The 27,278-nt window shown below is 44.1% G+C and overlaps 1 protein-coding gene across 1 annotated transcript; it reads left to right on the top strand.

Annotated features, from left to right (window-relative positions):
- Positions 1 to 9,070: 9,070 nt before the first annotated feature.
- MLANA (melan-A) lies at positions 9,071 to 26,956 on the top strand. Its single transcript, XM_015407467.1, has 5 exons — positions 9,071 to 9,093; positions 14,415 to 14,509; positions 18,691 to 18,787; positions 24,589 to 24,693; positions 26,615 to 26,956. Exons 2-5 carry the CDS (start codon positions 14,436 to 14,438, stop codon positions 26,681 to 26,683), a joined length of 345 nt encoding a protein of 114 aa, XP_015262953.1. The 5' UTR covers positions 9,071 to 9,093; positions 14,415 to 14,435; the 3' UTR covers positions 26,684 to 26,956.
- Positions 26,957 to 27,278: the final 322 nt, after the last annotated feature.

Below are 27,278 nucleotides of genomic sequence, written 5' to 3'. Positions count from 1 at the left end.
GGAAAGAAGATTGCCCTGCTGAGATCCCCCCCCCCCATGACAGCCAATGTGATGTGGCAGTCAGGGCTTCAGAGCACGGTAGAGACTGCACGTGTGTGTGTGGGGGAGGAAAGCTGAAGAGTGAGGGGGAAATAAAGGTAGGTTGATGATTGGCTGGGAAGGAGATAGGGTTGCCAACTCCAGGTGGGAAATTCCTGGGGATTTGAGGAATGTAACCTTGAGAGGGTGAGGTCTGAGGAGGAGTGGCACCTCAGACAGGTATGATGCCATAGACTCCACCCTCCCAACCAGCCATTTTATCCTGGGGAACCATTGTTGCCAATCTCCAGGTGAGGGGGGAGATCACTCAGAATTGCGACTGATCTCCAGGAGGGAGGGCAGAAGTCAGCTGCAGTCAGAGGGGCAAATAACAGTAGGTTGATAGTTAGCTGGGAAGGGGATGGAGTTGCCAACTCCAGGTTGGAAGATTCCTGGGGATTTCAGGGGTGGAGCCTGGAGATGGTGGGGTTTGAGGAGATTGCCATGGCAAATTGACACTGAGTGGCCAGGGCTTTGGCACTCTCCCAGAGCCTCTTTCTAAAGCTCGTTGTATTTATTTTCACAACGGGCCTTATTCCTAGTTTCTTCATAAAACAGAAAGTCCTCCCAGGTACTAGTTGTATGAAACATTTTATCACCTAACACTGGGGTCAGTACTGAAAAACGTCCAACAAAATTCTCGCACCAGTGTCCCCAAACCTGACCATTGCTATTGTCATTGCTATTACATCACCATGCTTTCTTTTTTGATCTTGCTTACTTAACCATATCCAAGATGATAAAGATGTAGCAGTCCTAGAACATGTTATGTCCCATACTTTCAAATTCTCATCATTCCTGCGCCACTCCAAACTGAAAATAGGGACAACAGCTCACCAAAAATATTTTTCCATCAATGGTGGCATCTTAGAACTGAAAGAGTGCTCCCTTCCCCCTATATGTCCATCAAAAGGGTTGGGAAAAGATGACATGCGGGGGGGGGAGTGCTTTGCACCTTTTTGAAATTTGTAGAATTTTCTCCACTGCAGGATGGCACAAGTGCAGTACCCATTTGGGACAGCACAGACCACAAAATTGAACTTTCTTTTTCCTTCCAACCCAGTCATTGAAATGGAGCACTAAAAACTATTCTTGTTCACATATATCAATGAAACCACATTCAATCATATGGTTTCTCCTCCATCTGCAGTATCAAATGCTACTGCTCAGAGATGCCAGTTATTACCTTAATTAAAATGAGGCTTTGGGGAAACAAATCACACCTATAGCCAGAAAAATTTTACTGGCGGAGCAAATTAGTACTGTGGTGGTCATCAACTCATCATTATTTATTTGTTTACTATATATTTATTTAAACTTTATTATTTAGTTACCAATTTTCGACTTGAGACTCAAGATGGATTACATGCTTTATAAAAATGTAATCAAATAGCATGAGGGATCTAGTTACATCTCTCTCTCTCTCTCTCTCTCTCTCTCTCTCTCCTTCTTTCTCTCTCTCCCCCTCCCCCCCTCACACTTCTCTCACACACACACACACACACACACACACACACACAAAATTTTACACATACACCCCCGGCTTTTAAAATCAGGACTCTTCAGCCCTGCTAACTGCTCATTCTGTTCTAACCAATTGCATAGACAATTTGTGTTTGGAAGATTTATGACACGATTCACACCTTTTTACCTCAACTCCTTCCTATTTTACATACAGAATTTACACTTGAAAGACTTGTGACAGATACCACACCAACCCCTAGTGCTGATTGGAGGGGCATGGCAAATGACTGATAGGGCTCAGCCCCTTTTTGTACTACCATAGCTAGGGCCTGGGACAAAGGTTTTCATACTCCTCCCACCCCAATCAGGAGGCATAGCCACGGAATGCCTTGGGTTGTCTGAGCCCTGAGGAATAAGACACTACACTTGAGCTTTGGATTTTGCTCTTATTGGTATGATGTTGCCCTTTAATTTTACAGCATATAAACTCAGTTTATACAGGCCACTAGCAGAGGCTGAAAGTAAGCCTAGGGACAATAGCTTACACTGTACCTTTTAAACTGACATTTTTTTTCTCCCTTTTCCATTTCACATCCAAGTGTGACTGTACCAGTTGCTGTGCTCATAAATAGGCATTTTTGGAACTGAACAACTGGATTTAAGTAACTTAATGTACAAACTGAATTGTAATCTAAATTAGCCACTAAACGCAAACATCTGTTATGCTGGTAAGAGTGTAAGAAAACTCAGTGACACCATTTAAATTGGAAAAAAAGGTGAAAAGAACATCGCTTTGAAAAGATCTCTTAGCCTCCAGCATATTTCTTGTTTAATTTTCCTCTCCCAGATCTGGTTGTGGATCTGGCAAAAGCTGACCTTGTATGCTTTTTATACTGTTGGGGTCACTCTGTGGTGTTAGTTATTACAGATCCTTTTCAGTTAAGGTAGGATCAGAAACAGCCATTTGCCTGGTCATCTGTGCCAAGTACAAATTGCCTGTAAAGGAAATGGCCATTGCTGTGCTACAAAATGAACATGGTTGTTTTGTTGTTGTTCAGTCGCACAGTCGAGTCCGACTCTTTGCGACCCCATGGACCAGCTCCTGCCAGGCCTTCCGGTCTTCCGCTGTCCTCTGAAGTTTGCTCAACTTCATGTTCGTTGCATCGATGACACTGTCTAACCACCTCATCCTTTGCCGTCCCCGTCTTCTTTGACCTTCAATCTTTCCCAGCATCAGGGTCTTCTCCAGTAAGTGCTCCCTTCTCATTTGGTGGCCAAAGTATTTGAGCTTCAGTTTCATTATCTGGCCTTCCAGGGAACAGTTAGGGTTGATTTCTTTTAGGATTGACTGATTTGTTCTTCTTGCAGTCCAAGGGACTCTCAAGAGTCTTCTCCAGCACCATAGTTCAAAAGAATCTATTCTTCGGCGCTCGGCCTTCCTTATAGTCCAACTCTCGCAGCCATACATGACTACAGGAAATACCATTGCTTTGACCATGCGGACTTTTGTTGGCGGGGTGATGTCTCTAGTTTTTTTGATGTTGAGCTTCAAGCCCACTTTTGCGCTCTCCTCTTTTACTCTGAGCAAGAGGCTCTTTAGATCCTTTTCACTTTCAGCCATTAGAGTGGTATCATCTGCATATCTGAGGTTGTTGATCTTTTCCCCAGCAATCTTAATTCCCGCTTGTGATTCATCCAGGCCAGCATTTCGCATGATGTACTCTGCATATATATTAAATAAGCAAGGTGACAGTATACATCCTTGTCGTACTCCTTTTCCTATGCTGAACCAATCAGTTGTTCCGTATCCGGTTCTAACTGTCGCTTCTTGGCCCTTATACAGGTTTCTCAAGAGACATGTGAGGTGGTCTGGTACTCCCATCTCTTTAAGGACCTGCCATAGTTTGTTGTGATCCACACAGTCAAAAGCTTTAGCATAGTCAATGAAGCAGAAGTAGATATTTTTCTGGTACTCTCTTGCTTTCTCCATAATCCAGCGAATGTTGGCAATTTGATCTCTAGTTCCTCTACCTCTTCGAAACCCAGCTTGTACTTCTGGCAGTTCTCTATCCACGTACTGTTGAAGCCTAGCTTGTAGGATCTTGAGCATGACCTTGCTAGCGTGTGATATGAGTGCAATTGTGCGATAGTTTGAACATTCCTTGGCATTGCCCTTCTTTGGGATTGGAATGTATACTGATCTTTTCCAATCCTGTGGCCACTGTTGCGTTTTCCAAATTTGCTGGCAAATTGCGTGCAGCACTTTAACAGCATCATCTTCTAAGACTTTGAATAGCTCAGCTGAAATACCATCACCTCCATTGGTTTTTTTGTTAGTAATGCTTTCTAAGGCCCATTTAACTTCACATTCCAGGATGTCTGGCTCGAGGTCAGTGATTATACCATCGTGGTTGTCAAGGACATCGAGGTCTTTCTTGTATAGTTCTTCTGTGTATTCTTGCCATCTTTTCCTAATCTCTTCTGCTTCTGTTAGGTCCCTACCATTTTTGTCCTTTATCATGGCCAGCTTTGCATGGAACGCTCCCTTGATTTCTCCAATTTTCTCGAAGAGATCTCTAGTCCTTCCCATTCTATTGTTTTCTTCTATTACTTTGCACTGTTCATTCAGGAAGGCCTCCTTATCCCTCCTTGCTGTTCTCTGGAAATCTGCATTCAGTTGGGTAAATCTTTCCTTTTCGCCTTTGCCTTTCGCTTTCCTTCTTTCCTCTGCTATTTGTAAAACCTCATCAGAAAGCCACTTTGCTTTCTTGCATTTCTTTTTCTTTGGGATGGTGGTGATTGCTGCCTCCTGTACAATGTCACGAACCTCCGTCCATAGTTCTTCAGGCACTCTATCTATCAAATCCAGACCCAACCATATGTACATGGTTGTACATATACAGATAAATCTGAAAAAATGTTTGTGGACAAGTAACTTTTATGGATTATTTGTATTTGTCACAGATACAAAAGGCTATAGATAGTATCCATTCCAATACTCTGACACAACAGGAGGTCAGTCAAAGCCACGTCCCATCACATAATGCAAATGTTCAGAATGTCATAGGAGACAGATACAACACCAAATAATCATAGAACTTGTGGGGTGGATACCTGAGGTAAAAAACAGGAGATTCAACACACTAATCACTAATTGTGATAAACAATACAAAGAACTGACACATGAAAACAGATAACTGCATATAATAGGTCTGACATCTGGAAAGGCCCACAGTAACATAGACACAAGGAAACAAATCCTCAGAATAATCTAGATTTGATAGACTCAGGGAGCAAACCTAAGCAGGACTACTCAAAAGTGGGGCTTCTCATTCTGGTTATAATTCCTGGGGTATAGCCCTGTTTGTCTGTTGGTTGCAGCAAAATTATCTGACAAAGTGAACTCTTGACTCTCAGAAGCTTATGCTGGAAAACACTTGGTTAGCCTTTAAGGCACCAGTGGACTCTTGCTTCATTTAGCCTGACATTTGGAACAACAACAACAACAAAAATATGTGCAAAGTGTGTTGAAGTCAGAAATAAATAAGTAAACAGGGGGAAACAGCTACTGGTGTTAAAAATGGGATGTAAATGGAGTAAATGTGGACTGATCATCAAGGAGGGTGGGCAATTTCATCAAGCTGACTCATCTGAGGCTACTAACTGCCATCAAGCATAACAGAAGCCTATGAAAAGAATGTGTGGCAGGTAGGGTTGCCAGGTCCCCCCTAGCTACCGGCTGGGGGCAAGGGGTTTAGGGTTGCCAGCTCCAGGTTGGAAAACTCCTGGAGATTTGGGGGTGGGGAGGGCAGAGACCTCAGTGGGGTTCAATGCCACCCTCCAAAACATCCCTTTTCTCCAGGGAACTCATCTCTGTAGTCTGGAGATGAGCTGTAATTCCAGGGGATCCCCAGGTCCCACCTGGAGGCTGGCATCCCTAGCACTGGCAGGAGAAGACCTGGTTTTCTGCCTCAAATGTCGTTTATTAAGATCCTTCCTATGAAGGTTTTACCAAGATTTTGTCATCAAGATGTTGTTAACCACCTTGAAGACCTAAATGGTGAAATGGCAGGATATAAGTACCGTATGTGAAATAAACTACTGAGGCCCTGTTTTCTGGCCCAGCATCACCAAGACCAGCCATTCATGTTTCATTTATAAAAGGTTCAGTTATTTTCTTCCTACTGTTTTCTGTAACTGCCTGTTCTAAAAGCTTGTGTTAATACTTTCACAAAGATGTCTTCTGTCCTTCTTGCCACAAGAATAACAGACCTTTGACGTCCAGTATCTTGAATATTCAGAAAGCCTATGGCTGAGCAAAAAAAAGAAGTGGATTTATCATCACATGCATTATTTGTGACTGTGGGGCTGCTGGCACAGACAAAGAACTCCTTCATGCAGCACCCCCTCTCTAAGCAGTGATGCATTTCTTTCTGAAAGTGAAGAAAATATACCTGAATAGTTTTCAGACATAGGATAGGAATATATGAGTGGGATTCCTACTGACTTTGAGGACTAGTTATTTTTTTCCATTCAAAGCCAGGCCATGCTCTACAATGTAAGAGATGGTTTATTGCTCTGGTCATAGAGCCAGAGGAGTTAGCTGTGTTAGTCTGTTGCTGCAAAATAGTAAGAAGCCCAGTAGCACCTTTAAGACTATAATGTATCCATATCAGACCATGTGCGCGGCCATTTCGCCACGCGGTCAGGCGAAGCGACCGAGCTTCGTTCTCAGTAACAATGGGACAAGCGGATCCTAGCCGGCACCTATCGGCAGGCTAGGCTCCTGGCTGAGAGCCTATGGAACTCTCGGCCACTGTAAATAGCCAATCACTTGTGTGTGGGTGTGTTTGGGGAGCGGGGTTTGTGCACATATAAACCAGCCCGCGAGCTGGGTACTCTCGTCTTGTTCTGAGCTGAAATAAAGTATGAGAGCTGAAATCACTAGTAAGTCTCAGTACTTTTCAAAGACTTACAAACTTCATTGTAGCATCTGACGAAGAGAGCTGTGTTTCTCAAAAGTTTTTGCTACAATCAAGTTTGTTAGTCTTAAAGGTGCTACTGGGCTTTTTACTATTTTATTGCTCTGGTAACTTACCTCTACATGCTGCTTCCATTTGCACATTTTTAATCAAAAGAGTATTTTAAAAAAGATGTATGCTAATTTAATGGTACATGCCAAAGCGCCCCTCCCAACATATAGGTCCCACATCCCCAGGAATGATCTTTCCAGGAGTCAGAAGGGGCTGCAGGAATGGACAGCAATGCAGGAAAACAACTTTCACAACTCCATGCACAAACAGGTCACTGGCAATCTGCTATGGGGTTGTTACCCTGCTTTCATGTGACAGCAAATCCATACCACAGGCAATACAGCATTATAACCTCCAATGACATCCTGGTTTTGAGGTATATGTATATTTATTTATCCCCCCCCACCTTTCCATCCAATTCAGTCCCAGCAGTGAACAGTTAAAAAGATATTAAAAATCCATTTGAACAGTTGGTTTTTTAGAACAGCAATTCAAACATAAACAGGAAGGATAGTCACGAAGGGAATACCAAATGAAACAAAAAAGTCCTCACCCACTGATAGAAGACAATGATAGAGGGGGACAGATGGATCTCCCGGGAGTGTGTGAGGGAAATTCCACATTTTTGGTGCCATGACTGAGAAGGCCCTTTCGCTACCCATTTCACATCAGATGACGGGGGCACCTGAAGCAGAGCTTCTATGGGAGCAGGTAGTCCTGAAGGTATGCCATACAAGGCTTTAAAAGTCAATACCAGCACCTTGAATTGTGCCCAAATGCAAACTGGAATCCCGTTGCAGATGCAAAGAAACTGGAGTGATATGACCCTTATGACCCATTCTAGGTAGCATTATTGCCACAGTAATCTGTACCAATGGTAGTTTCTGGACACTTTTCAGGGGCAGCCCCACATAGGGAGCATTGCTGTAATGTAATCTAGATCTTACCAGGGCAGGCACCATGGTGGCAAGATCTTCTTTACATAGGAAAGGCCACAGCTGACTCACCAACCAAAGATGGTGGAAGGTGACTCTGGCCATCACTGCCATCTGCTTATCCAACAGGAGGCCTGGTTCCAGCTACACCCCCAAGCTACAAACCTGCTCCTTTAGGGGGAGTGCAACTCTGTCACATTTTACTTCTTTCTGAGACCCCTTATAGGTAACACCTGTAATGGCAGTAAGGCACCTCTCCATAGTGTTCTGAGATGACGTGTGTTATGCTGTCTCCTTGCCTTCCTTAGTGTTCCCGAAGGCTCTTGCCTTAGACTTCTTAGTTGAACCCAAAGAACAGGATGGGCTAGTTATATTTGCTAGACTGACAGAATGTTCAACACGAGGGGTTGGCTCTGAGGTAAAAGGGGATCCTGTACTCTAAATAAAACAGCTGTTTTCTCTTGAACTTTTTTTGCTGTCAAGTCACTTATGGTGACACTGGGGTTTTCGAGGCAAGAGACGTTCAGAGGTGATTTGCCATTGCCTGGCTCTGTGTTGCAACCCTGGTGTGCGTAGGTGATCTCCCATCCAAATACTGACCAGGGCTGACCTTGCTTAGCTTCCCAGATCTGACAAGACTGGGCTAGCCTGGGCTATCTGGGACAGGGAATAAGTAAACATAAACAGAGTTTATTTAGAAGCATAATAGCACAATGGTTTCAATATGTTTCAAAAGCATAATGGTTTCAGATAAATACAGTTCTCTTCCTTTCTTTAAAAAGACCTAGCCACAAAGGTTTATTTTCCTCGTTTGCCATGTAGGCTTTATTCCCTCTATTCATACCGACAATTATTGTATAACTGAAATATTAGTTTAAAAATAAAGAAATGCTCAAGTATAACTGAGCAGTATAACTGAAATATTAGTTTAAAATGGAGAAATGCTCAAGTTCTCAAGACAGGCATTCTTGTATGGGTTCTTGTTTCACTGGATAATGATTTAAGATTTTGAGTTCCATACGGTGTGATAACATAGATCATGCGCTCTTTTAATCTTGTGATCCCATCTCTTATCAGTTAATAAGCCTGACTACTTTTTGAACACAAAACTGTAAGGTATAGGCTAGACACCTGGCTGTGCAGGATAAAGCCTTTAAGAAGTTATGCAGTCAATTTCACTAAGAGACGTGAAATTGATAACATGGTGGATTAATGGAATGCCTTGCTTTTTGGTATTTAGCTTTAGAAAGCTCACTGTTTGCATAAATAAGTTAGAAATATCCAATGCAGTTATGTGTCCATTTGTTCCAGGAGGACCTGAACATTCAGTAGCTACCTCTTCTAGCTATGTGCAAAGAGTGGCAGGATTATGGAGGAAATTAGTACAAACAGAAAGAGCAGAAGTTTTATTTGTTCATGCTAATTAGAGTGATCAAAAGCTACACCAGCAGTAGGCATTCTAACTCGTGATAGTCATGAGAGCTAGTCCTATGGAGGAAAAAGTAAAAAAGAAAAAGAAAAAAAGAGGGGGGGAATATCTGGTAACGCCTTCAGTGCTCAAGCAGTCTGGATCTGTGAGGAAGGTATGTTTATCTCTCTCAATCTTCACTTTGTACTTTCCACAGTATGTTTTGGAAAGGGAGTTCGATCTCTAGAAAATATAAACTACATTTCTTAAGCTACGATGCCTTCAAAATATGGAATGTTTTTATTATTGTGAGTCGGTTATTTTGGTTCACAGTAAAATGCTACTTAGTGGAAACAAGTCATTGCAATCCTGCACACTGCTAAAACGTTTAAATCCCGTATTTTGTAGTGAGATTTCAGCAGCACAACTGCAGGTAGGATTGCAGCCAAAGTGTTTATTTGTGTATTTTCCCAAGGGCCTGAGTGTATAAACTAGATTAAGGCATTTAATTTGATTTGGCTTGGATAGTTTAATTTCGCTCTGGCACTTAAGCAAATGGGAACGGCACAAATCCATCAGAAAGCTTTAAGTATGACATTAGGAAAAGCACAAACACAGCGCAACATGAATGCAGAGGATGTAGATTCAATCAGCTTAATTAAAAGAAAATAGTATTTTGGTTCGCCACATTCGTAAAATTATACACATCAAATTAAAATTCATTTAATGAAATATATTCATGGGGCTGGATCCAGACCTTTGAATACAGAGTGAGTTCATGGAAGTATTTTTTACTACCTTCCTATTTCCCTGGTACTTCTCTGCTCCTCTCCAAGCCACTGTGAGAATCACAAAAAAGTGGAGCAAACTTTGTGAAGTTCCCCTTGGGGATACGCTGATCCTCAGAAAAATCTTTCCTGATGAGTCCGCAGGCTCCTGGGGGAAGGCAATAGAAATAGCTTGTGCAAACCTGCTGTTTGTGGGAAAGCGTAGATATTTAATTTTTTAAAATCACATTGTGTTCTAATGTATCTTTTTTCTAAATCAGGAATGGACAAGTTCTATATTCTTTGGGGCCCCTATTACTCAGAAAGTGTTCTAGGGGCTAGGAGTTTATTTAAATTTGTATTTTATGTTGTGTACAAACTGACCCCTCTCATGAGTGATGAAGCTGGTGCCATCTAGAACACAATTCTTATGAGGAAGTAGTTATGGAGAACATACAGCTGGGTATAGCTTTATATATAAAAGTGGAAAGAGAGTCTACAAATTTGAAAAGTAAAATGCAAGGTTATCATGTGGACTGTGTCTTACAACATGAAACCACTTTCCTCTTTTCTTTCTAAATGAAATTGTCAGATATTTTTTTAAAAACCACAGTGTTACATGTCTTAAGGGCCAGATAGAACTGCTGTTTTGGCTGTATTTTATGGACCACCAATCATCTATGTTCATATCTGTAGCAGATCCATCCAATTTTAAAATATTCTCCTCAAAGTAGAGAGCAAGGGTGCAAAGGAATCACATGAAGAAAAAGATGAGCCGATTTCTACCACATACTATACACACACACACACACACACCGTAATTTTTTTTCAAGCTGTATATAAATTGAATAAGTATAGTTTGTTTTTTTAATCTGAAGCTGAAAGGCAAAAAACATTTTTTGGGTTTTTTTTGGTATTTTTATAAGTGCATGTGTGTGTGTGTGCACCTGGAAGTCATAACAACCTCTGGTGATGGACTGTGTGTGCACGAGGAAGTCATGGCGACCTCTGGTGACTGACCCCAACTGGGGGTCTGGAGGATATTCAGAGATGTGGCTGAATAAAGCCTACCCCCGCCTCCTGCCTCTGGTATTTCAAGCAGGTCTCCCATCCAAGTACTTGACAGAGTCGACCCTGTTTAGCTTCCGAGGATTGGGCTTGCCCGGGCTATCCAGGTCAGGGCAGGCAACAAACATTTTAATAAAGAAATGGATTATTTTGGCATTTAGAGGTCCACAGGAATCATTGTCAGTTGGCCCAACATTTTGAAGGATTATCTCTTATGCCAGATCATCACTGAAGCTCACAACCTCCAGGTAGTGGCAGGAGATCTCCTTGGATTACAGCTAATTTCCAGGGAACAGAAATCGGTTCACCTGGAGAAAATGGCCACTTTGGAAGGTGGACTCTATGGCATTATACACCATTGAAGTCCCTTCCCTCCCTAAACCCCACCATCCTCAGACTCCACTCCCAAAATCTCCAGATATTTCCCAACCCAGATCTCACTTTTCCCACTGGTTAAAGCATCTTAGTAGTGTTATTTACAGTACAATCCAACAAAATATCACTATAGCTCTACAGAATTCCTATTCCAAGAGCTGTATAGCAATCTTACCAAGTCATCTTCTGTCCTATTAGGTTAATACCACAGAAGACTTCACCACTTGTAAGACTGCCACAGTATGCCCTTCTCTTCATTAACAGAGTATTTGTAAACAAAACTAAAGACTAACAAAACTGATGGCAGTATAAACTTTTGTGATTCAGAGCTTACTTCACCAGCCACAGTATTTTGTGTTACCAACCACACCAGTCACAGTATTTTGTGTTACCAACTCATGAGATTGTGGATCAAGAAGCCCGTTGCGGAAATAAATACAAAGGTCTCTAGAAAGAGGCTTTGGGCGGGTGCCCTAGCCTTGGGCACTCAGTGTCAATTTGCTGTGGTGACCTCAGCAGGGTATAATGACACAGAGTCCCCAGTTTTCTCCAGGGGAACTGATCTCTGCCATCTTTTTTTTTAATAGGTTTTTTATTGCGTTTTACAATAAGAGACAAACATACATACATAACAATGACAAACACGAAACCTCATCTCTATTTAAGACATCAGCTTGAGCAAACTATTAGCTAAACAATAACTTTCCCCCCTTGTACTCACAAAGTATTTAATCTAGTATCTCTGATTGATATTATTCCTCCACAATACCTAAAAATTCCAGAAAACACCACTTATAATCTCAATTCTAGGTTTCTATATCAGTGGTGTCCTCAGTTTAGACCTAACAATCCTAGATTTACTGAGTTAATTTGTATAGCCTACTGATTAAATCTAATATTTAATCATTTTCAAAAAATAGCTTATATAAGTGGCAACCAAATACAAAAATATCAAACGAAATCATATTCCCACAAAACCTACAAATCACCCTTCTCCAATCACCTCTACTGCCATCTCAGTTCATTATCCTTACTCAGTTATCCCTTGTCATTCCTCACTCAAAAACAAATTTCAAATCAAGATCAACTCAGATTACCTTAAACTGCCAGCTAGTCTTAGGCCCATTTACCTATTACCTCCGATATCTGCATCAGCCTTCCTTTGTTCAGATTCCTTTACAGTCCTGTTCAGGTATTTGGGACTTTTAAGCCTCATCACACTGTTCCTTGTTTTTTTTCCTTTTTACTGTCCTCATCTTTTTCCTGGCAGTAAGTTCCAGCAAGCCCTTTTCCCCTTTTTGTGTTCTGAGCATATTTTGGTTCTCCGATATATACTCCCGGGTGTCCACCTCTTGGGGTTCTCTTTCTTTGCCCATAAGTTGGGTATTATAAGTCTCACTCTCTTGTTCCACTTCCTGGGCTTCAGCCCGCCTTTGTGTTCCTTGCCTTTGTTCTCCTCTGCCCTTCTCCTCTACCTTTACACCTGAGTAGTTTCTGAAAAAATTCTCGCATGCTGCTTTGCACGCTTGTTTCACAGCCTTTTCACACGCTTGTCTCGCTATATTTATCAAAGTTTTTTGAAACTGCTCAGCCATAAGTTCACTGCGCAGTATATCTTGGGCGGCGCCCTCGGTTGCTTCCTCCGCCACCATTTCCCTTTTTCACAGTCACTTTCTATTAGTCCAATCCCGATATATTTCCTTTATTTTCAATACCAACAAAACTCTCCACGGTCCGTATGTTTCTTTAGTGGAATTGATAATGTTTATAGTAAAGCAGAGGCAAAGGCGATAGACTCCCCCCTGTCACTTTCATCTCGCTCACGTCCCTTTAACTTTTCGCGGCCGCTTCTCTAAAAGTCAGGGAATACTCACTGGGGGTCTTTATCGTCATTCTCCCACCATATATCCAAAGGGGGACGATCTGTAGCTAGCTCACCGTTGTGATGCACCCGTGCAACAAATAACATTGAGAGTTTAAAAACACGGCTGGCAGCTGCTTGGCGGGAACATGGCGACTATATTCCCGTTCTTCATGGCGCTCCCGCTTCGAGATACGCCGGTCTCACCCCCGCCCTTGTCAAGGAAACGGGGGGGCCGGTAAAACCTCCTGCCCTTGGTCTCCCTCCAGGAGAACCAAGCGGAGCCACCCCACAGCTCTGGGGGCTCCGAAAAGAGCGCACACAAGCTGGGCGTCTCAGGAGCTCCCGAGAAACGCACCCGTAGCGCAGCGCCGCACCGCCAGAAGTCCCTGATCTCTGCCATCTGAAGAGTAGTTGTATTTCTGAGTGATCTCCAGCCCTCACCTGGAGATCGGCAACAATGGTTCCCCAGGAGGAAATAGCTGGTTTGGATGGTGGAGTCTATGGCATTCTATTCAGCTGAGGCCTCTTCCCTCCCCAAACTCTGGCTTCCATAGATTCCACTACAAAATCTCCAGGAATTTCCTGACCTGGAGTTGGCAAGCCTAGTCAGGACTGGTCCCAATGAGTTCCCCACAAAGGCCAAAGTAGGCCTGGAAAGGCCTCCTGCATTTGCCTTTTTACTGAGAGAACCAAGCTTGGTTGCCTAGCAACAGCCACTGAGGGGAAAGTGAGCCCCACAGCAGGAGGAGAAGAGAATGGTTTGATGGCCGGTGGCCCACCTCAGTAGCCAGCCAACTGCAGAGTGGCCAAGCAGGAGAAGCATCTTTGTCAAAAGAGACAGCCATTTTGGCAGTTTCTTCTGACAGGGAAGAGTGGCCAAGCTGGCAGTGTGTAGGCGAGAGGAGTGGACCCAGCACTCAGCCAATGGCATGTAGTAGCGGGTGACAGGCCAATGGGTGATGAAGCGCACAGCACAACGAATGGGAGAGCTGGAAACCGCCGATACGTTAAGGCTTTTATATATATCAGATTGTTTACAGGGCACTATCAAAATGCATGACATCTTATAGAGCACAAGGAGACAGGCTTCTGGCCTGATGTGTTCATATTCTAAAAATCTATGACAAGGAAGATAATCAAGGGAAGGAAGACAGGGATAAATGTTAAAAAATCATGCATTCATTTCAGTTACACATATTTAGGCTTAGTTTCAGAAAGGAATAGTGAGTAAGGGGTTGTGCCAAATGCTTCACAGAAAAGGTGGACATGAGTGAAGCAAGAGCAGTAGCATTGCGAGCTGGAAGGCATTTCCTGGTGTACAGTTCAGCAAGGACTAAAAGGCAGACACACTGGAGGGAGGGAACCAGAGAATGCTGTGGGATTGCATTGTACAGAATGGCCATAATTCTGTTCATTTTATAGGAGTGAACTGGACTGAACAAGATGCCCAGGGGACAGCATTACCTAGATGGCAACTTTGGCAGAGGGAAAGGGTACACCTATCTTTCAGCTGAAGAGTAAGAATAACTTCTATTTAAGGAACACAAATTCTGGTTCACTTACAAATATGTATCTTTTTAACCATGAGATGTGCTTTTCTCCATCTTACACCATGTTTAAGTGTACAGGTCACTTAACTGAAACTCAAGATACAACAGAAAAAAGTTTAAGTCCAGGGGCACCTTTAAGACCAACAAAGCTTAATTCTGGGTATAAGCTTCCGTGTGCATGACTGTATCTAAAGAATTGTGCTTGCAAACGAAAGCTTATATACCTTGAATAAAACTTTGTTGGTCCTAAAGGTGCCACTGGACTCAAACTTTGTTCTGCTGCTTCAGACCAACATGGCTACCCACCTGGATCTACCTCTATGAGATGTTGCAGGAAGAAGAAATTGACCTGGCTTGCATAACAGAAACATGGTTGGAAGAAAATGACATTGTGTGTCTGTCCTAACTGCCTGGATACATCATCCTCCACCAATCCCGCACAGTTGGCTGGGAAGAAGGATTGGCTGTTATGCTCTATGAGTCCTTCAGCTTCTGTATACATCCAGTGCAAACTACAGTAGAGTTGACTGTATGCTCCTTACATTAGGAACTAAGGATAAATTACACATTCTTTTTGTCAACAGGCCACCTAGTTCCCTAGTGGGCACCCTCTATAAGTTGGCAGAGGTACTGTTGGATGTGATGCTGGAGACTCCTAGACTGATTGTTCTAGGGGGCTTCAACAGTCATGATGAAGATACCTTGCTGGGATGGGCCCAGGTGGACTCTCATGGTCGGGTGGTGGTGGTAAAGAAAGCAGAATCAGGTGCCACTGAGGATAGGGAAGAAAGCTATGAAGGAGAGGCGTGGGCAAGCCCATAGGAGTGGAGGGGAGGTGAAATGGATAGGAATGAGGGGGCATTTCTTTGTTCTGGTCTGATTACGTGAGCATGTGGGAATCTCTTAGCCATTTAAAATGGTTTAGCTTTGTGCGTAAACCTGCGTGGGGGTGTATTATATGCATGCCCTGCTTCTTGGAACAGTTAGAAGTTCCAACACTTATTTGGGTTGTTGGTTCATTTTAAGAAAGAATTCCAGAGACTCGTGATCTCTTTGCAGTATTTATTTTATTTACAAAAATACAGATGGGGCACAGGTAGAAGTAAAGAGTACTCTCCCTGTTACCCTAAATCACATCCCCAGACAGAAAGAAAGCACTTAAAGCTTTAGATCAGAGGGGTCGAACTCATTTGTTATAAGGGCTGGATCAGACATAAATGTCACTGTGGAGCCGGGCCATGTGTGCCATAAAACATAACGCTAGGTACTGGAGATATAAATTTGATAAAGGACAGCATCTTCACTGCAAGGGCCCATGGGCACTGCCTGGAGGGGGGCAAACCCCTTCCCCAGCCCACTCCCACCACCAATGTTGTGAGCCCGTGCCCCAGGGTAAAAACATGAAGCAGCTGGGTGCTGCGAGTTCTCCCTGCCCCTGAGCCATCATAGAAGGGGTCTGGGAAGACAAGTGGGAAGCGGTGGGGCGGTGGGCAGGGAGCATCCCAGGTCCAAGCCCACATGCAGGGCAGGACCCAAGTAAAGCCCAATAAGCTGGAGATGCCTGTACAGCAGCGCCCACCTCTGGCCAAGTCTTCCTGGCGATCCATGGTGGGGCAATGCTGGGTGTTCAAGCCAGAGATCATCAGCAAACCGTCCCAGGCTGAAGGTCGCTGGATCATCTGATGGGGGAGCAGGCACCATGTGCACAAGGCCGTGCATGTGGCAGAGGCCCCAGGTCACCCAGCAACCAGTATAACTGGAGATCACTGGCAGTGCCCCCCCACAAGATGGCAGGCACCTAGGGCTGAAGGCCACTGGGTTGTCCATGGAGGAGGGAGGTTCAGCCACCAAGTTGCATGCTTAGTGGCAGGACTAGGCCCCCGATATGTGGAAGAAACTGCAGAAGAACTGCCCTCCATGAGGCAAAGCACAGCTGCCACACAGGGGGGCACAAATACAACAGTGGCACTGGCCGCCAGCAGGCCCCAGCAGAGGATTGCCTGTACCCCCCATGTGCAAGTTCCAATCCCCACAGCCATCCGGGATAGCATCCCCGGAGCTGCAGGCTGAGTAGAGAGGCATGTGACCTTATCTTAAAACACATGTGACCTTATCTTAAAACACATGAATGTGGCTGTGGTGGCTCTCACCTTACCACTGAGGCTGCCACTGAAGCAAAGGGGTTCTGTTTGACTGCTGCAGACAAGGTTGCTCCGCCCACTCACCCCCCTGAGCAGCCTCCTCTCTCTTGTACCAGTTGCTCGTGGTCTGGTTAAGAGCCTTGGATGGGCCGGTTCTGGCCCCCAGGCTTGTGTTTGACACCCCTGCTTTAGATCACTCTCCCAGCAATGGCTTTTGCTTTGTTGTCTTGCTTCTAGTCCAAGCCAAATGCTGCTTTCACACAGACCCACAGACACCTGGCTCCCACTTTCAGCTAGCAGGAAGAGGGTCATCACCTCCAGTCCTGATGGCTATGTAATCAGAAAGAACCATTTGGATGCAAATACAGGCCATTAACATTCCCTTTGTTATGTAGGACAGACTGATTCACAGTGATCACCAGTTCCCATCAGACTTGAGTTATTCAAGTGTTTTCCTGAAGAATCTTAGCTGCATGGGATAGACAGATCCTATCAATGAAAGCATTATTTTCACAGTTTATCACCTATGGCATTATGGACATCCTCTTCGAATGGCTAATTTTAGACTTACCTAAAGTAGGGATCTATACTTTCTTTCAGGTAGGTTTAGTTGATATTAATTACTCCTAAACCAAGCCCTTGGAAACATTAACACTTTTGGAAGGTTTACAGTGCAGTCCTAGATAGATTATATCCAGCTAAGCCCATAGACACAAATAGGCATAAAAGGGGGTAACTCTGTTTAGAATTACACTGTAATAACCAAATATGTTTGGTGCATAGACAAGTAAGTCATTAAAAACTATTTTCCATTATTGATTTTGATGTTTGCACCTAAATTGTATAGAATTCAAAACAAAACACTACTTCTAGAGCTGCTTATGGGTTAATTTTTAGCTAATTAGTTGTCTACGTGCAGGACATATTCATGTACAGACTCACAATTGCTGCCTTCTGGTCATCACACTCTGTCAAATATGATTTGACTACAAGAGCTTGGAGACAACAATATCAGGTGAACAATCTGAAAGAAGTCCTAGGTTTTCATGGTGATAAAGGTAAATGTTCCCTTGCTCGAAAACCAGTCGAATCCGACTCTAGGGTTGCGGTGCTCATCTCTGTTTCAAAGCCGAAGAGCCAGCGCTGTCCGAAGATGTTTCCGTGGTCATGTGGCTGGCATGACTAAACACCAAGGCGCACGGAACACTGTTACCTTCCCACTGAAGTGGTACCTATTTATCTACTTGCAATTTCTTGCTTTCGAACTGCTAGGTTGGCAGGAGCTGGAACTAGAGACGGGAGCCTGCAGTTCAGCGTCTTAACCATTTGAGCCATGGTGATAAAGGTGGCCAAATGGTTATGCTTACATTTAAGGATGTCCCAACTGTCATAAATGCATATGACAACGATGTTATCAGAGATAGGGTCTATCTAGCTTCTATAGTGAATATTTATGAACAATATCTGTTTGATAGATAAGGCTACCAGCATGAAAACATAACCCTATGGACAATTATTTGTGTGTAACTTCAGTTGTCTTTACCTGCTCCATCCAGCCTGGATGAGTGCAGATATGCATAGAACATCTACCTGCACCATGTAGGTTGCAGGATGAAGTTAAATATTTTACACTAAAACTTTTACACTAGTTGTGACAGCATGCAATAATTTCATCATCTCTCTTCAGTGAAAAGGTTGTGCAGTGTGTCAATTGTGCCGCTTGGAATGATCAAGACTGCTTCTTTGTTTCTGGTTTGACCATGTGTTTCCTTCATTGCTTTCCGTATTATAAAAGCTGTCTTGAATTATGCAGAGTTTCACTATCTGAACAGGCTGACCAGGGGTCATTTGGGGGGGGGATGCGGGGGGACGCCATCCCCCCGGGTCTTGCAAAGTGGCATTTCATATAGGGCACACCAAAATCCCTTCTTCACATACACAACCTGAAATTGAAACAGGTGTTCTGTGCCCTTGCTCATGTATAATCTTATTTTTCTGTTGCAACAGGGTTGCAGGCATTGGAATTCTCATTGTGGTTCTTGGCGCTTTACTGATTCTTGGCTGTTGGTATTACAAAAGGCGCAGTGGTTATAAAAGCCTTCTGGTAAGGATTATGGGTAGCCTCCTACTGCTGAGGATTGCATTTATCCCTACTGTAACTGTGTCCAGTTTCAGTCAAATTTTTATTCAGCGTATCCTCACCCACCGTTAGATAGGCCGAGAGTGACTGGCCCAAGCTCTCCCAATGACCCATGTAGCTGAATGGGGATTTTGAACCCAGGTCTCTCGTCCTCCTCTCCCATTATAATTACATTGGCTTTCAAGCACATACACATGTGATACATAGGTCTCCATAGTTCAGCTAGTGCTTAATTTCAAGAAAATGCTGGGACCCATGTCTGCCCAGAGCCCCTGATGTATGAAGATACTCCCCAGCAGTGTTCCCTCTAAGCTGAGTCAGTGTGAGCTAGCGCACAGTTTTTTAGCCTCCGGCTCACACATTTTTGTCTTCACTCAGGATGGGTGGCTCCAGAGCAAACTAATTTATGCAGTAGCCAAATCGCTCGCTCACAACTTTAATGCCAGTAGCTCACAAAGTAGAATTTTTTCTCACAAGACTCCACGGCTTAGGGGGAGCATTGCTCCCCAGTTACTTAATCATGAAATAAATGCACTCTGTACTTGTTCAGGGGTACTTCAACCTGCTCTTGAGTTTGATGTTTCAGAGTTGAGCTTGGACATAGAGTACCAAACCCTATGGTCAGTCATGCAGCTAGAGAATGGAAGATTTGTATTCACTTACTGTGAAGCTTCCTTCTCAGTGGTCCTGGGAGTGGGGCAGTCCTTACTCTTGGGAATAGGCTCCTCCTCTGGAACAGGGTCGGTTTCCTCAGATCAATCCAGGGGCCTGTCCCCTGGGAACATCCCAGTCGTCTCCAAGCCGTGCATCCCCTAACATCACACTAAGGAAAAGAAAAAACACTTCTCCCCACCATAGTGAAACTCAGTTTTTGGGGAAACCAGCCTTGTAATTTTATGCCCCTCCAGTGGGTGTAGACCAAGGTTGAAACCTTCTGTTGCTCTCTCACTCAATTAACTCACAATTTTTTGTTTTAGTGTCTCAGAGAAACTTCATAAATGTTCCTCCAGAATAACCTCCAGAAGCTGCCCCCCAAAACTGGGTGGGTAGGACTGCCCCACTCCTGGACCACTGAGAAGGAAGCTTCACGGTAACTGAATACAAATCTTCCATTCTCCGGTGGTCCTGGGAGTGGGGCAGTCCTTACTCTTGGATCATAAAATAGCAGTGTGCCCCTGGGTGGGAAACCCAGCTTCTGGTTATAGCGTGTGCTGCAGCACACCCCAAAGAAAGGCCGCCACAGCCAAGGTCAGCTTCTCTACTCTATAGCACTTTACTCTATAGAGTGCACAGACTTCCAGATGGCCACCGTACCTACCGTCTCCAAGGATGAGAAATGATCTGCAAGCTGTTGACGTAGCAGACTCCCACAGAGAATATGCTGCAACACTTTTGAGTGGATTCAGCCCCTGAGCCTTGCATGCAACAATGATGTCACCCCTAAAACCGCTTACTCAAGGTAAAAGGCAATACCAGTTGACCTAAGGAAAATATCCTAAAGGAAACAAATAGGGTATCTGAATCATGCCACTACTTGGCTTGTCAACGTAAAAACTGAATACCTAGGCAATGCCATTCACTTTCCTTGTCATGCCTATGATTGGGACAAAGGAAGGTAAGACAATGATCTCTGACTTGCGAAGGAACTGGATTAACCTTGGGAACGAAGGCTTGATCCGAACGTAACAGCACCCTATCATTGTGGAAGACATGAAGTTCCCTGTCAACTGACAGGGTCCTCAGTTCGGACACCTGCCTAGTTGATATTATGTCTGCTAAAAACAAGGTCTTGAATGTTAATTCCTTGAGACTCCATGGGTTCAAAGGTTTTCTACACAATGCTCTCAGGACCCTATGTAGATTCCAAGTTAGAAACCTCTGCACTTGTGGCGGTTTTGACCATGTAGAACCATTTAGGAATCTCTTAACGTATGGATGGCAATTGAAGGGACTTCCCTTCCTAGCCCCCCTCACTGCCAATATGGCTGCCACCTGTCACTTTAATGTACTCACGTTAAGCTCTCTATCCAAACCATCTTGGAGAAATCTAAGATGCCTCTAACTGATGCATTTAATAGTTCCCAATCATGTTCTGAACACCAAGAGTGAAGGACCCACCAGGTTGTGTTATACACCCTATTGTGGAGCTCTTCCTAGAAAACTAATACGGTGTCTGTCACCCTGTCAGGGTAAATCAACTCTTCTAGCTGTTTCCACTCGACCTCCAGGCTGTTAGGTTTTGGAGGGGTGGGAGAAGATGTTGTGCCGATCCTAGTGTCAATAAGTCCTTTTCCAGTGGTAGGCACCACGGGTCCATGGTCAACAATCTCTTCTGATCCTGGAATTAAGCTCTTGGTGGCCAAAAGCATGGTATCAACTCCAGTTCCGCCTTCTGTTCCAACAGCTTCTGAATCACCTTGTGAAACAATTAAGTCAGCTGGAACATGTACAGTCATTCCTGTGGTCAGTCACAGTTCAGAACATTTGTTCCTGTTGCCCGCTGGTTTTCAACTCTGAACATGAAACGGGGAAATTGATGGTTCTGGTCTGTGATAAAGAGATCCATTTCCATCATCCTGTACCTTATGCAGACCTGTTGAAAACCCAACTTGCAGAGCATCCATACGGACTGGTCTAATCATATATACTCAGCCAGTCCATCAATGCACTGTCCTGGCTTGCCACATGGACCACCTCCAATGACTGTAGCTGGATCTCCACCCATCAGACCAGGTAGCTCACTTCTGTGTGTAAGGTCCAAATCTGGTTCCTTATGCTTTTGTTGTCATATTGTCTGTCTGTACTAGAATGTGCTGACCTGTTAGTATCTTGTAGAATTCCAAGAGCCCCAGCCTGGTGGCTCTGAGTTCTAAAAATTTTATACTCAGTGAGGTCTCTTCCTGAGACCAAACCCCTTGTGTCACTGACCCTTGAGAGTCGGTTCTCCACCCTGGCAGACTTGTGTCTGTGGTCATCACCATCCTTTCTAGATTTCAGATCGGGGATCCCCATTGGAAACAAAAAGGGTTCTAGCTACCACTGCACTGATGCTGAAGTTGTTTTGGCAACTGTACCAGCTTGTTGCCCTAACTGGCCACCACATTCTGGTAAGGTAAGGGAAAATGTCTGTAGAGGTCCAGCATGGAACCTTGACCACTGAAACACTTCATGGCTTGACACCACTATGCTCAGTAGCTTGGCCAGTACCATACCCTCTATCTTGCATTTTTTCAGCCTGTCTATGGTCAAAAGTTGTATGTTGTATTATCTCTCCCAAGTGCCTATTGAGAGGCGAAAATCACCACCATCTCTGATGCTTCCCCACTCTGCTGGTAAGAAGGGCTTTGACAAGGATGTCTTCTAGAGATGGTGACAGCAACACTCCCTGAAGTCTCAGATATATTACAATGGCCACCATAAACTTGTTGAACCCTCTTGGGAATGACTTCAGGCAGAAAGGCAACACTAGTACTGAAGTGCTTCCCATCATATGCAAAGCGTAGGAATCTGCAGTGAGCCTCTTGAATTGGGATGTGTAAATGGTCCTCCTATAGATTGATGGATGCCAGGATATCCTTTGCTTGAACATCTGCCAGAATGGAGTTCAGCCTTTTCATCCTGAACGTTCTAGTCCTGATGCAATTGTTTAGCCATTTCAGGTCCAAGATTTTCCTGGCATCCTTATTCTTCTTTGGCTCTGGGCATGATATCCTTTTGGATTCACAACAGGACAGGTTTTTTGTTTGTTTTGGTTTTTTTTAATGTAGAACGCGTCTTTATTTTCAATAAAGATATCTGTCAAGTCCCTCTCCAAAAAGGTTTATGCCCTGAAGGGAACTGTTTTAGCTTGTGCTGCAGAGTCCCCATCCCAATTCTGAGCCACATGTTCCTTCTGGCTGCTACACTGCATGATATGGCTCTAGGTAACTAAGTTCTTGTGGGACACCACTATGAGCTGAGGCTAGTCTCGGTGCCCAAGAATGTACCACCCTGGCAAACACCGAGCCTGCTGTTGACATCCCGATGGAGCAGGCTGAGACTTCGAAGTCTTTGCATAAGGCTTGCTGAAATCCCCTATCGCTGGGTCTTGGGCAACCTATCTGCATCCATAGGGAGAACTGAGTTGGAGGTCAAGTTAGTCCCAGGTTCATCCACCATTGGCAACTTGAGTCTCTTGGTAGCCTCTGGTATCAGGGAATAAAGCTTGGGGGGGAAATCTGATGGTTAGGTTTTTAGCTATAAAAGGCTGTGGACAGTTAGAGGCTTGCCATTGCCTGCCTCAGCCTAGCAACCCTGGATTTCCTTGGTTGTCTCCCATCCAAGTACTAACCAGGACTGACCCTGCTTAACTTCTGAGATCTGACAAGCGTGGTCTGGGCTGGCATCACTGCTTGTGGTACTGCCAGTTTGTACATCACCTGGCCAGATTCCACCAGAAGTTCTGGGTCAAAATCATCATTTCCCTTAAGTCTGAAGGAAATTCTAAGTCCTTGGAGAGGAATCTCAAGTACAGCTCTTGAGGGAATAGTCAGGACTGTACTACTCCCACTCCTTCCTCTGACCATTCCCATTCTACCCTATCTGAGGATGGAACTGGGGAGTCTGAGTCCTTTCTGGACTTTTTGCAGCCATCAAGTCACAGCCCACTTATGGTGACCCCTTGGGCTTTTCAAGCAGGAGATGTTCAGAGATAGTTGGCCTTCCCTGCCTCTGTCCCATGCCTCTGACATTGTTTGGTGGTCTCCCATCCAAATACGGACCAGGGCTGACTGTGCTTATTTGATGAGCTCAGGCTATCCTGAGCTATCCTTGCTGCCTCTGTTTCCTGGTTCTCCAAAGAGTCTTGCAGGGACTGTGAAGCTTATGATCTGAATAGATCTGACTTGCTAAGTGCGGGCTAGAGACTCCCGGCTTCTCTGTTCCACCACACACCAGGTCCTCTGAGACCAGGGAGTTTGCTGGGACGGCAGCGCCGCCCTGGTCTCCTTGCAGACTCAACTGCTTCCCCTGATGTGCATTGGTTGGGGAGGCGACCTCCAGCCACAGGCTGGGCCCGGTGGGACTTAGCGTACACAGCCTTGGCTGCTGGGGATTCTCCCAGTGCCATCGGCTTCATTTGCAGCCACCGACTGCAGCTCAAAATAATGAAGAGTAAGGGTCTCTCCTTCCTCCCTCTCTTCTTCTCATTCCTGGATTGCTGCACTCTACAGAGTACCTGTGAAACACGTCCTGCTCAAGCGGCAGGGCCGGTAAGACTGGGATGTTCCCAGGGGACAGGCCCCTCCCCTTCCTAGATTGATCTGAGGAAACCGACCCTGTTCCAGAGGAGGAGCCTATTCCCAAGAGTAAGGACTGCCCCACTCCCAGGACGACCGGAGAGTATACAAACTACTACATACGAGAACCCCCACCCCTTATGATGAGTGTTTTGTGTGAATGTAGAGGGGAAACCATATACACAGTACCATGTCAGAGCAAGGGGAACCCTGATTGTAGACACAATTTCAGAAGGCATATTTCTGCCATGTGGGAATGTTGTTAAAGCAGGATATTGTGTAGAAGAGTAATTGAAAGTATTTTCTAGTCAATGTACTTTTTATAGCACCATTACAGAAAATGGTAAGCACAATCATAAGCACAGATTTAAACTTCACCTGTGAACACACTCACAGACAGCTCATTCCTTACTGCCATAACCTAATTTCTCTTGCACTCAGGGATTTCTCTCCCCTCCCCTCCCCTCCCCTCTTTTCATTTTACCAAAGAGCAAGAGTTTTGGAGGGGCCACCATGAAGACTTCAGAAGGCAAAAGTGCTTTGCTGGGCTCCAGATTCCCCTTACAAGAATACACCACCAACTTCAACCATGTGGTAAGATTAATGTGTCTCATTAAAGCTAATAAAGCCTTACATAATAGCCTGAGAACAAATACCATTTTAAACAGTTTTATCCCTCAACCATTTCAGTAAGCAACTAGAATTTGGGATACATGTGTGCTCATGTGTTTCAGAAAGCATTTTCTCCAGTGGTTTTGGAGGAAAGAGGGCAAAGGGAAAGGCTGACAAAATAAAGCCTGTTTGTCTCTGTAGCACTGGTGTCAAGAATTGATTCAGTTTGTGTGTGCATGACCTGAACATCTTTCATGCAGCATGTTCAGATACAAACATCTCCTGTAGTTATGAGTTGAAAAATGTTCTTGGCACCTTGCTTTTCATTCAGCAAGTTCTTCAAACCAGATCCAAGCCATTTTATGTAGTTTATAAACTGCAACAAAATGTTGCTTAAATTGTATGAAGTGAAAACTATTCCAGTTTAAAGCTTTTAGGTATGCAATTTGACAAATATACCCTACCCTATGCCCTGACCTGGATGGCCCAGAATAACCCGATCTCATTGGCTCTCAGAAGCTAAGTAGGGTTGGGCCCTGATTAGTACTTTGACAGGAGACTGCAGAGGAAGTCTAGGGTCACTACGCAGAGGCAGGCAATGACAAACCATCTCTGATAACCTCTTGCCTTGAAAATCCTACAGGGTTGCCATAAGTAGGCTGCAACTTGATGACACTTTCCACCCCCTCCACCCCCTTTACCCTTAGGGCAGATTCACGTATTACAAAATCCACAGGGCAGACATGCACTGGAACTCGAAGTTCCATGATAGGAACTCAGATCACAGGTGCACATGGGTCCAATTCAGATTGGGACTGTGACACATGGAGAGAAGCAAGGGCTTAAGCCTTAAGAAGAAAAAGAAGAGGAGATTGGATTTATACCCCACCCTTAACTACCCAAGGGAGTCTCAGAGCGGCTTACAAACTCCTTTCCCTTCCCCCTCCCCACAACAGACACCCTGTGAGGTGGGTGGGGCTGAGAGAGCTCTGACAGAAGCTGCTCTTTCAGGAACAGCTGTGCCAGAGCTTGTGACTGACCCAAGGTCACATCAGCAGATGCAAGTGGAGGAGTGGGGAATCAAACCCAGTTCTCTCAGATTAGAGTCCGCACACTTAACCACTACACCAAACTGGCTTAAACCCATTCCCAACCTGAAGCAGCCCCACTGGGGGAACTTACCCATAGCCATCAGTAGTTATAAATCATTGGGTAGTTGCAATTTACAATACAAAAACTTGCCTCTCCTCAGCTATTTTTCTCTTAGTGGGGATGTCAGTTTGAAATTACCAGTGAACTGGGAAGCTGGGGAAGGGTTCAGCAGTGCCTTGATGCACAGACTGCTTTAAACTACTCTGAGGCACTTGATTTTACATACTGTATAATAATAAAAGGTTGTCCTATCTAAACAGTATTTTGTAATTAATGCTGAAGCATTTATGAGCATTGGGCATTAGTCTGACTGCAGAGTGAGTGCCTCTTTTGATTAATTACAAAGAGTGGGGTACCAAAATAACAAAATAAAGACTGAGAATTGCATTGTGGCATAAGCGTTCATGAGCTAGAGCTCAATTCATCAGTTGCATGAATCTTTTGCTTGTGGCTTTTTGGACAAACATCAATCCTGACCAACTGAACAAAGACTGCAGTTCTATGGACAAGTAAATGGGAATGAGTCACAGACTAAGTGGTACTTGTGATCAAGCGAATATGCGGAGGAATGTAGGATCTAATGTTAAAACCAAAATGCAAGTTAAAACATAAGAATGTTTGCTTAAAATACTGACGGGAAATCCTCTGAGAAGCATTTTATATACTAGCTTAAGTATTTTATTACTTAAGTACTTCTGATATTTCTGTGGATAGATTTAATGTTTCTACCACCACACTTTTGTTAACACAGGTGCCTGATGCTCCACCAGCCTACGACAAGATTTCTGCCAGTCCTTTGCCACCACCTTATGCGCCATGAAACAGGAACAATTAAATCAGAATGGAAGCTATAGCTAGGTTCTTGCTTAAATACATGTGTGCTCTTTCCTTTCTACCATTACCGAATGGGGAGAAAATGCCTGTGACTTTGAATGGTTCCAGAAACCATTACTGCTTAGGAAAATCTAGCTCATCTATTGCACCGATGTCCTATATCCTATCCTTTGTATCTTGTAACTTGCTGGGATTCACGTAGAATACGGTATACTGTAACATTTTACTTTAAGTGTTCTACTAAACAGATTAAATATTGAAGAGCAAGAACTAGACTTCTTCAAATCTGTGAATTATTATTTTAACACACATTATTCTGTTAGGTTTAAAAACATTTTACTAAGATGCAATAGGATTTTCTTTTAACTAACTCAAGACCTGCTTGTCATCAAACATTAGGCTTGGAAGTAAACCCTATTAAGCCTCACTAAGATGCAATAGGATTTTCTTTTAACTCAAGACCTGCTTGTCATCAGATATTAGGCTTTGAAGTAAACCCTATTAAGCCTTTTGTGCTTTAATTCCTCTCATCTGTTAGCCCAGCTATCATGCTAAATAGCAGTTCCCCTGAGTCTTTCTTG

The sequence above is a fragment of the Gekko japonicus genome, unplaced genomic scaffold (assembly GCF_001447785.1).
Source record: "Gekko japonicus isolate JY-2015 unplaced genomic scaffold, Gekko_japonicus_V1.1 scaffold667, whole genome shotgun sequence".
Classification (NCBI taxonomy): Eukaryota; Metazoa; Chordata; class Lepidosauria; order Squamata; family Gekkonidae; genus Gekko; species Gekko japonicus.
This window is presented reverse-complemented; position numbering and strand designations above follow the sequence as displayed.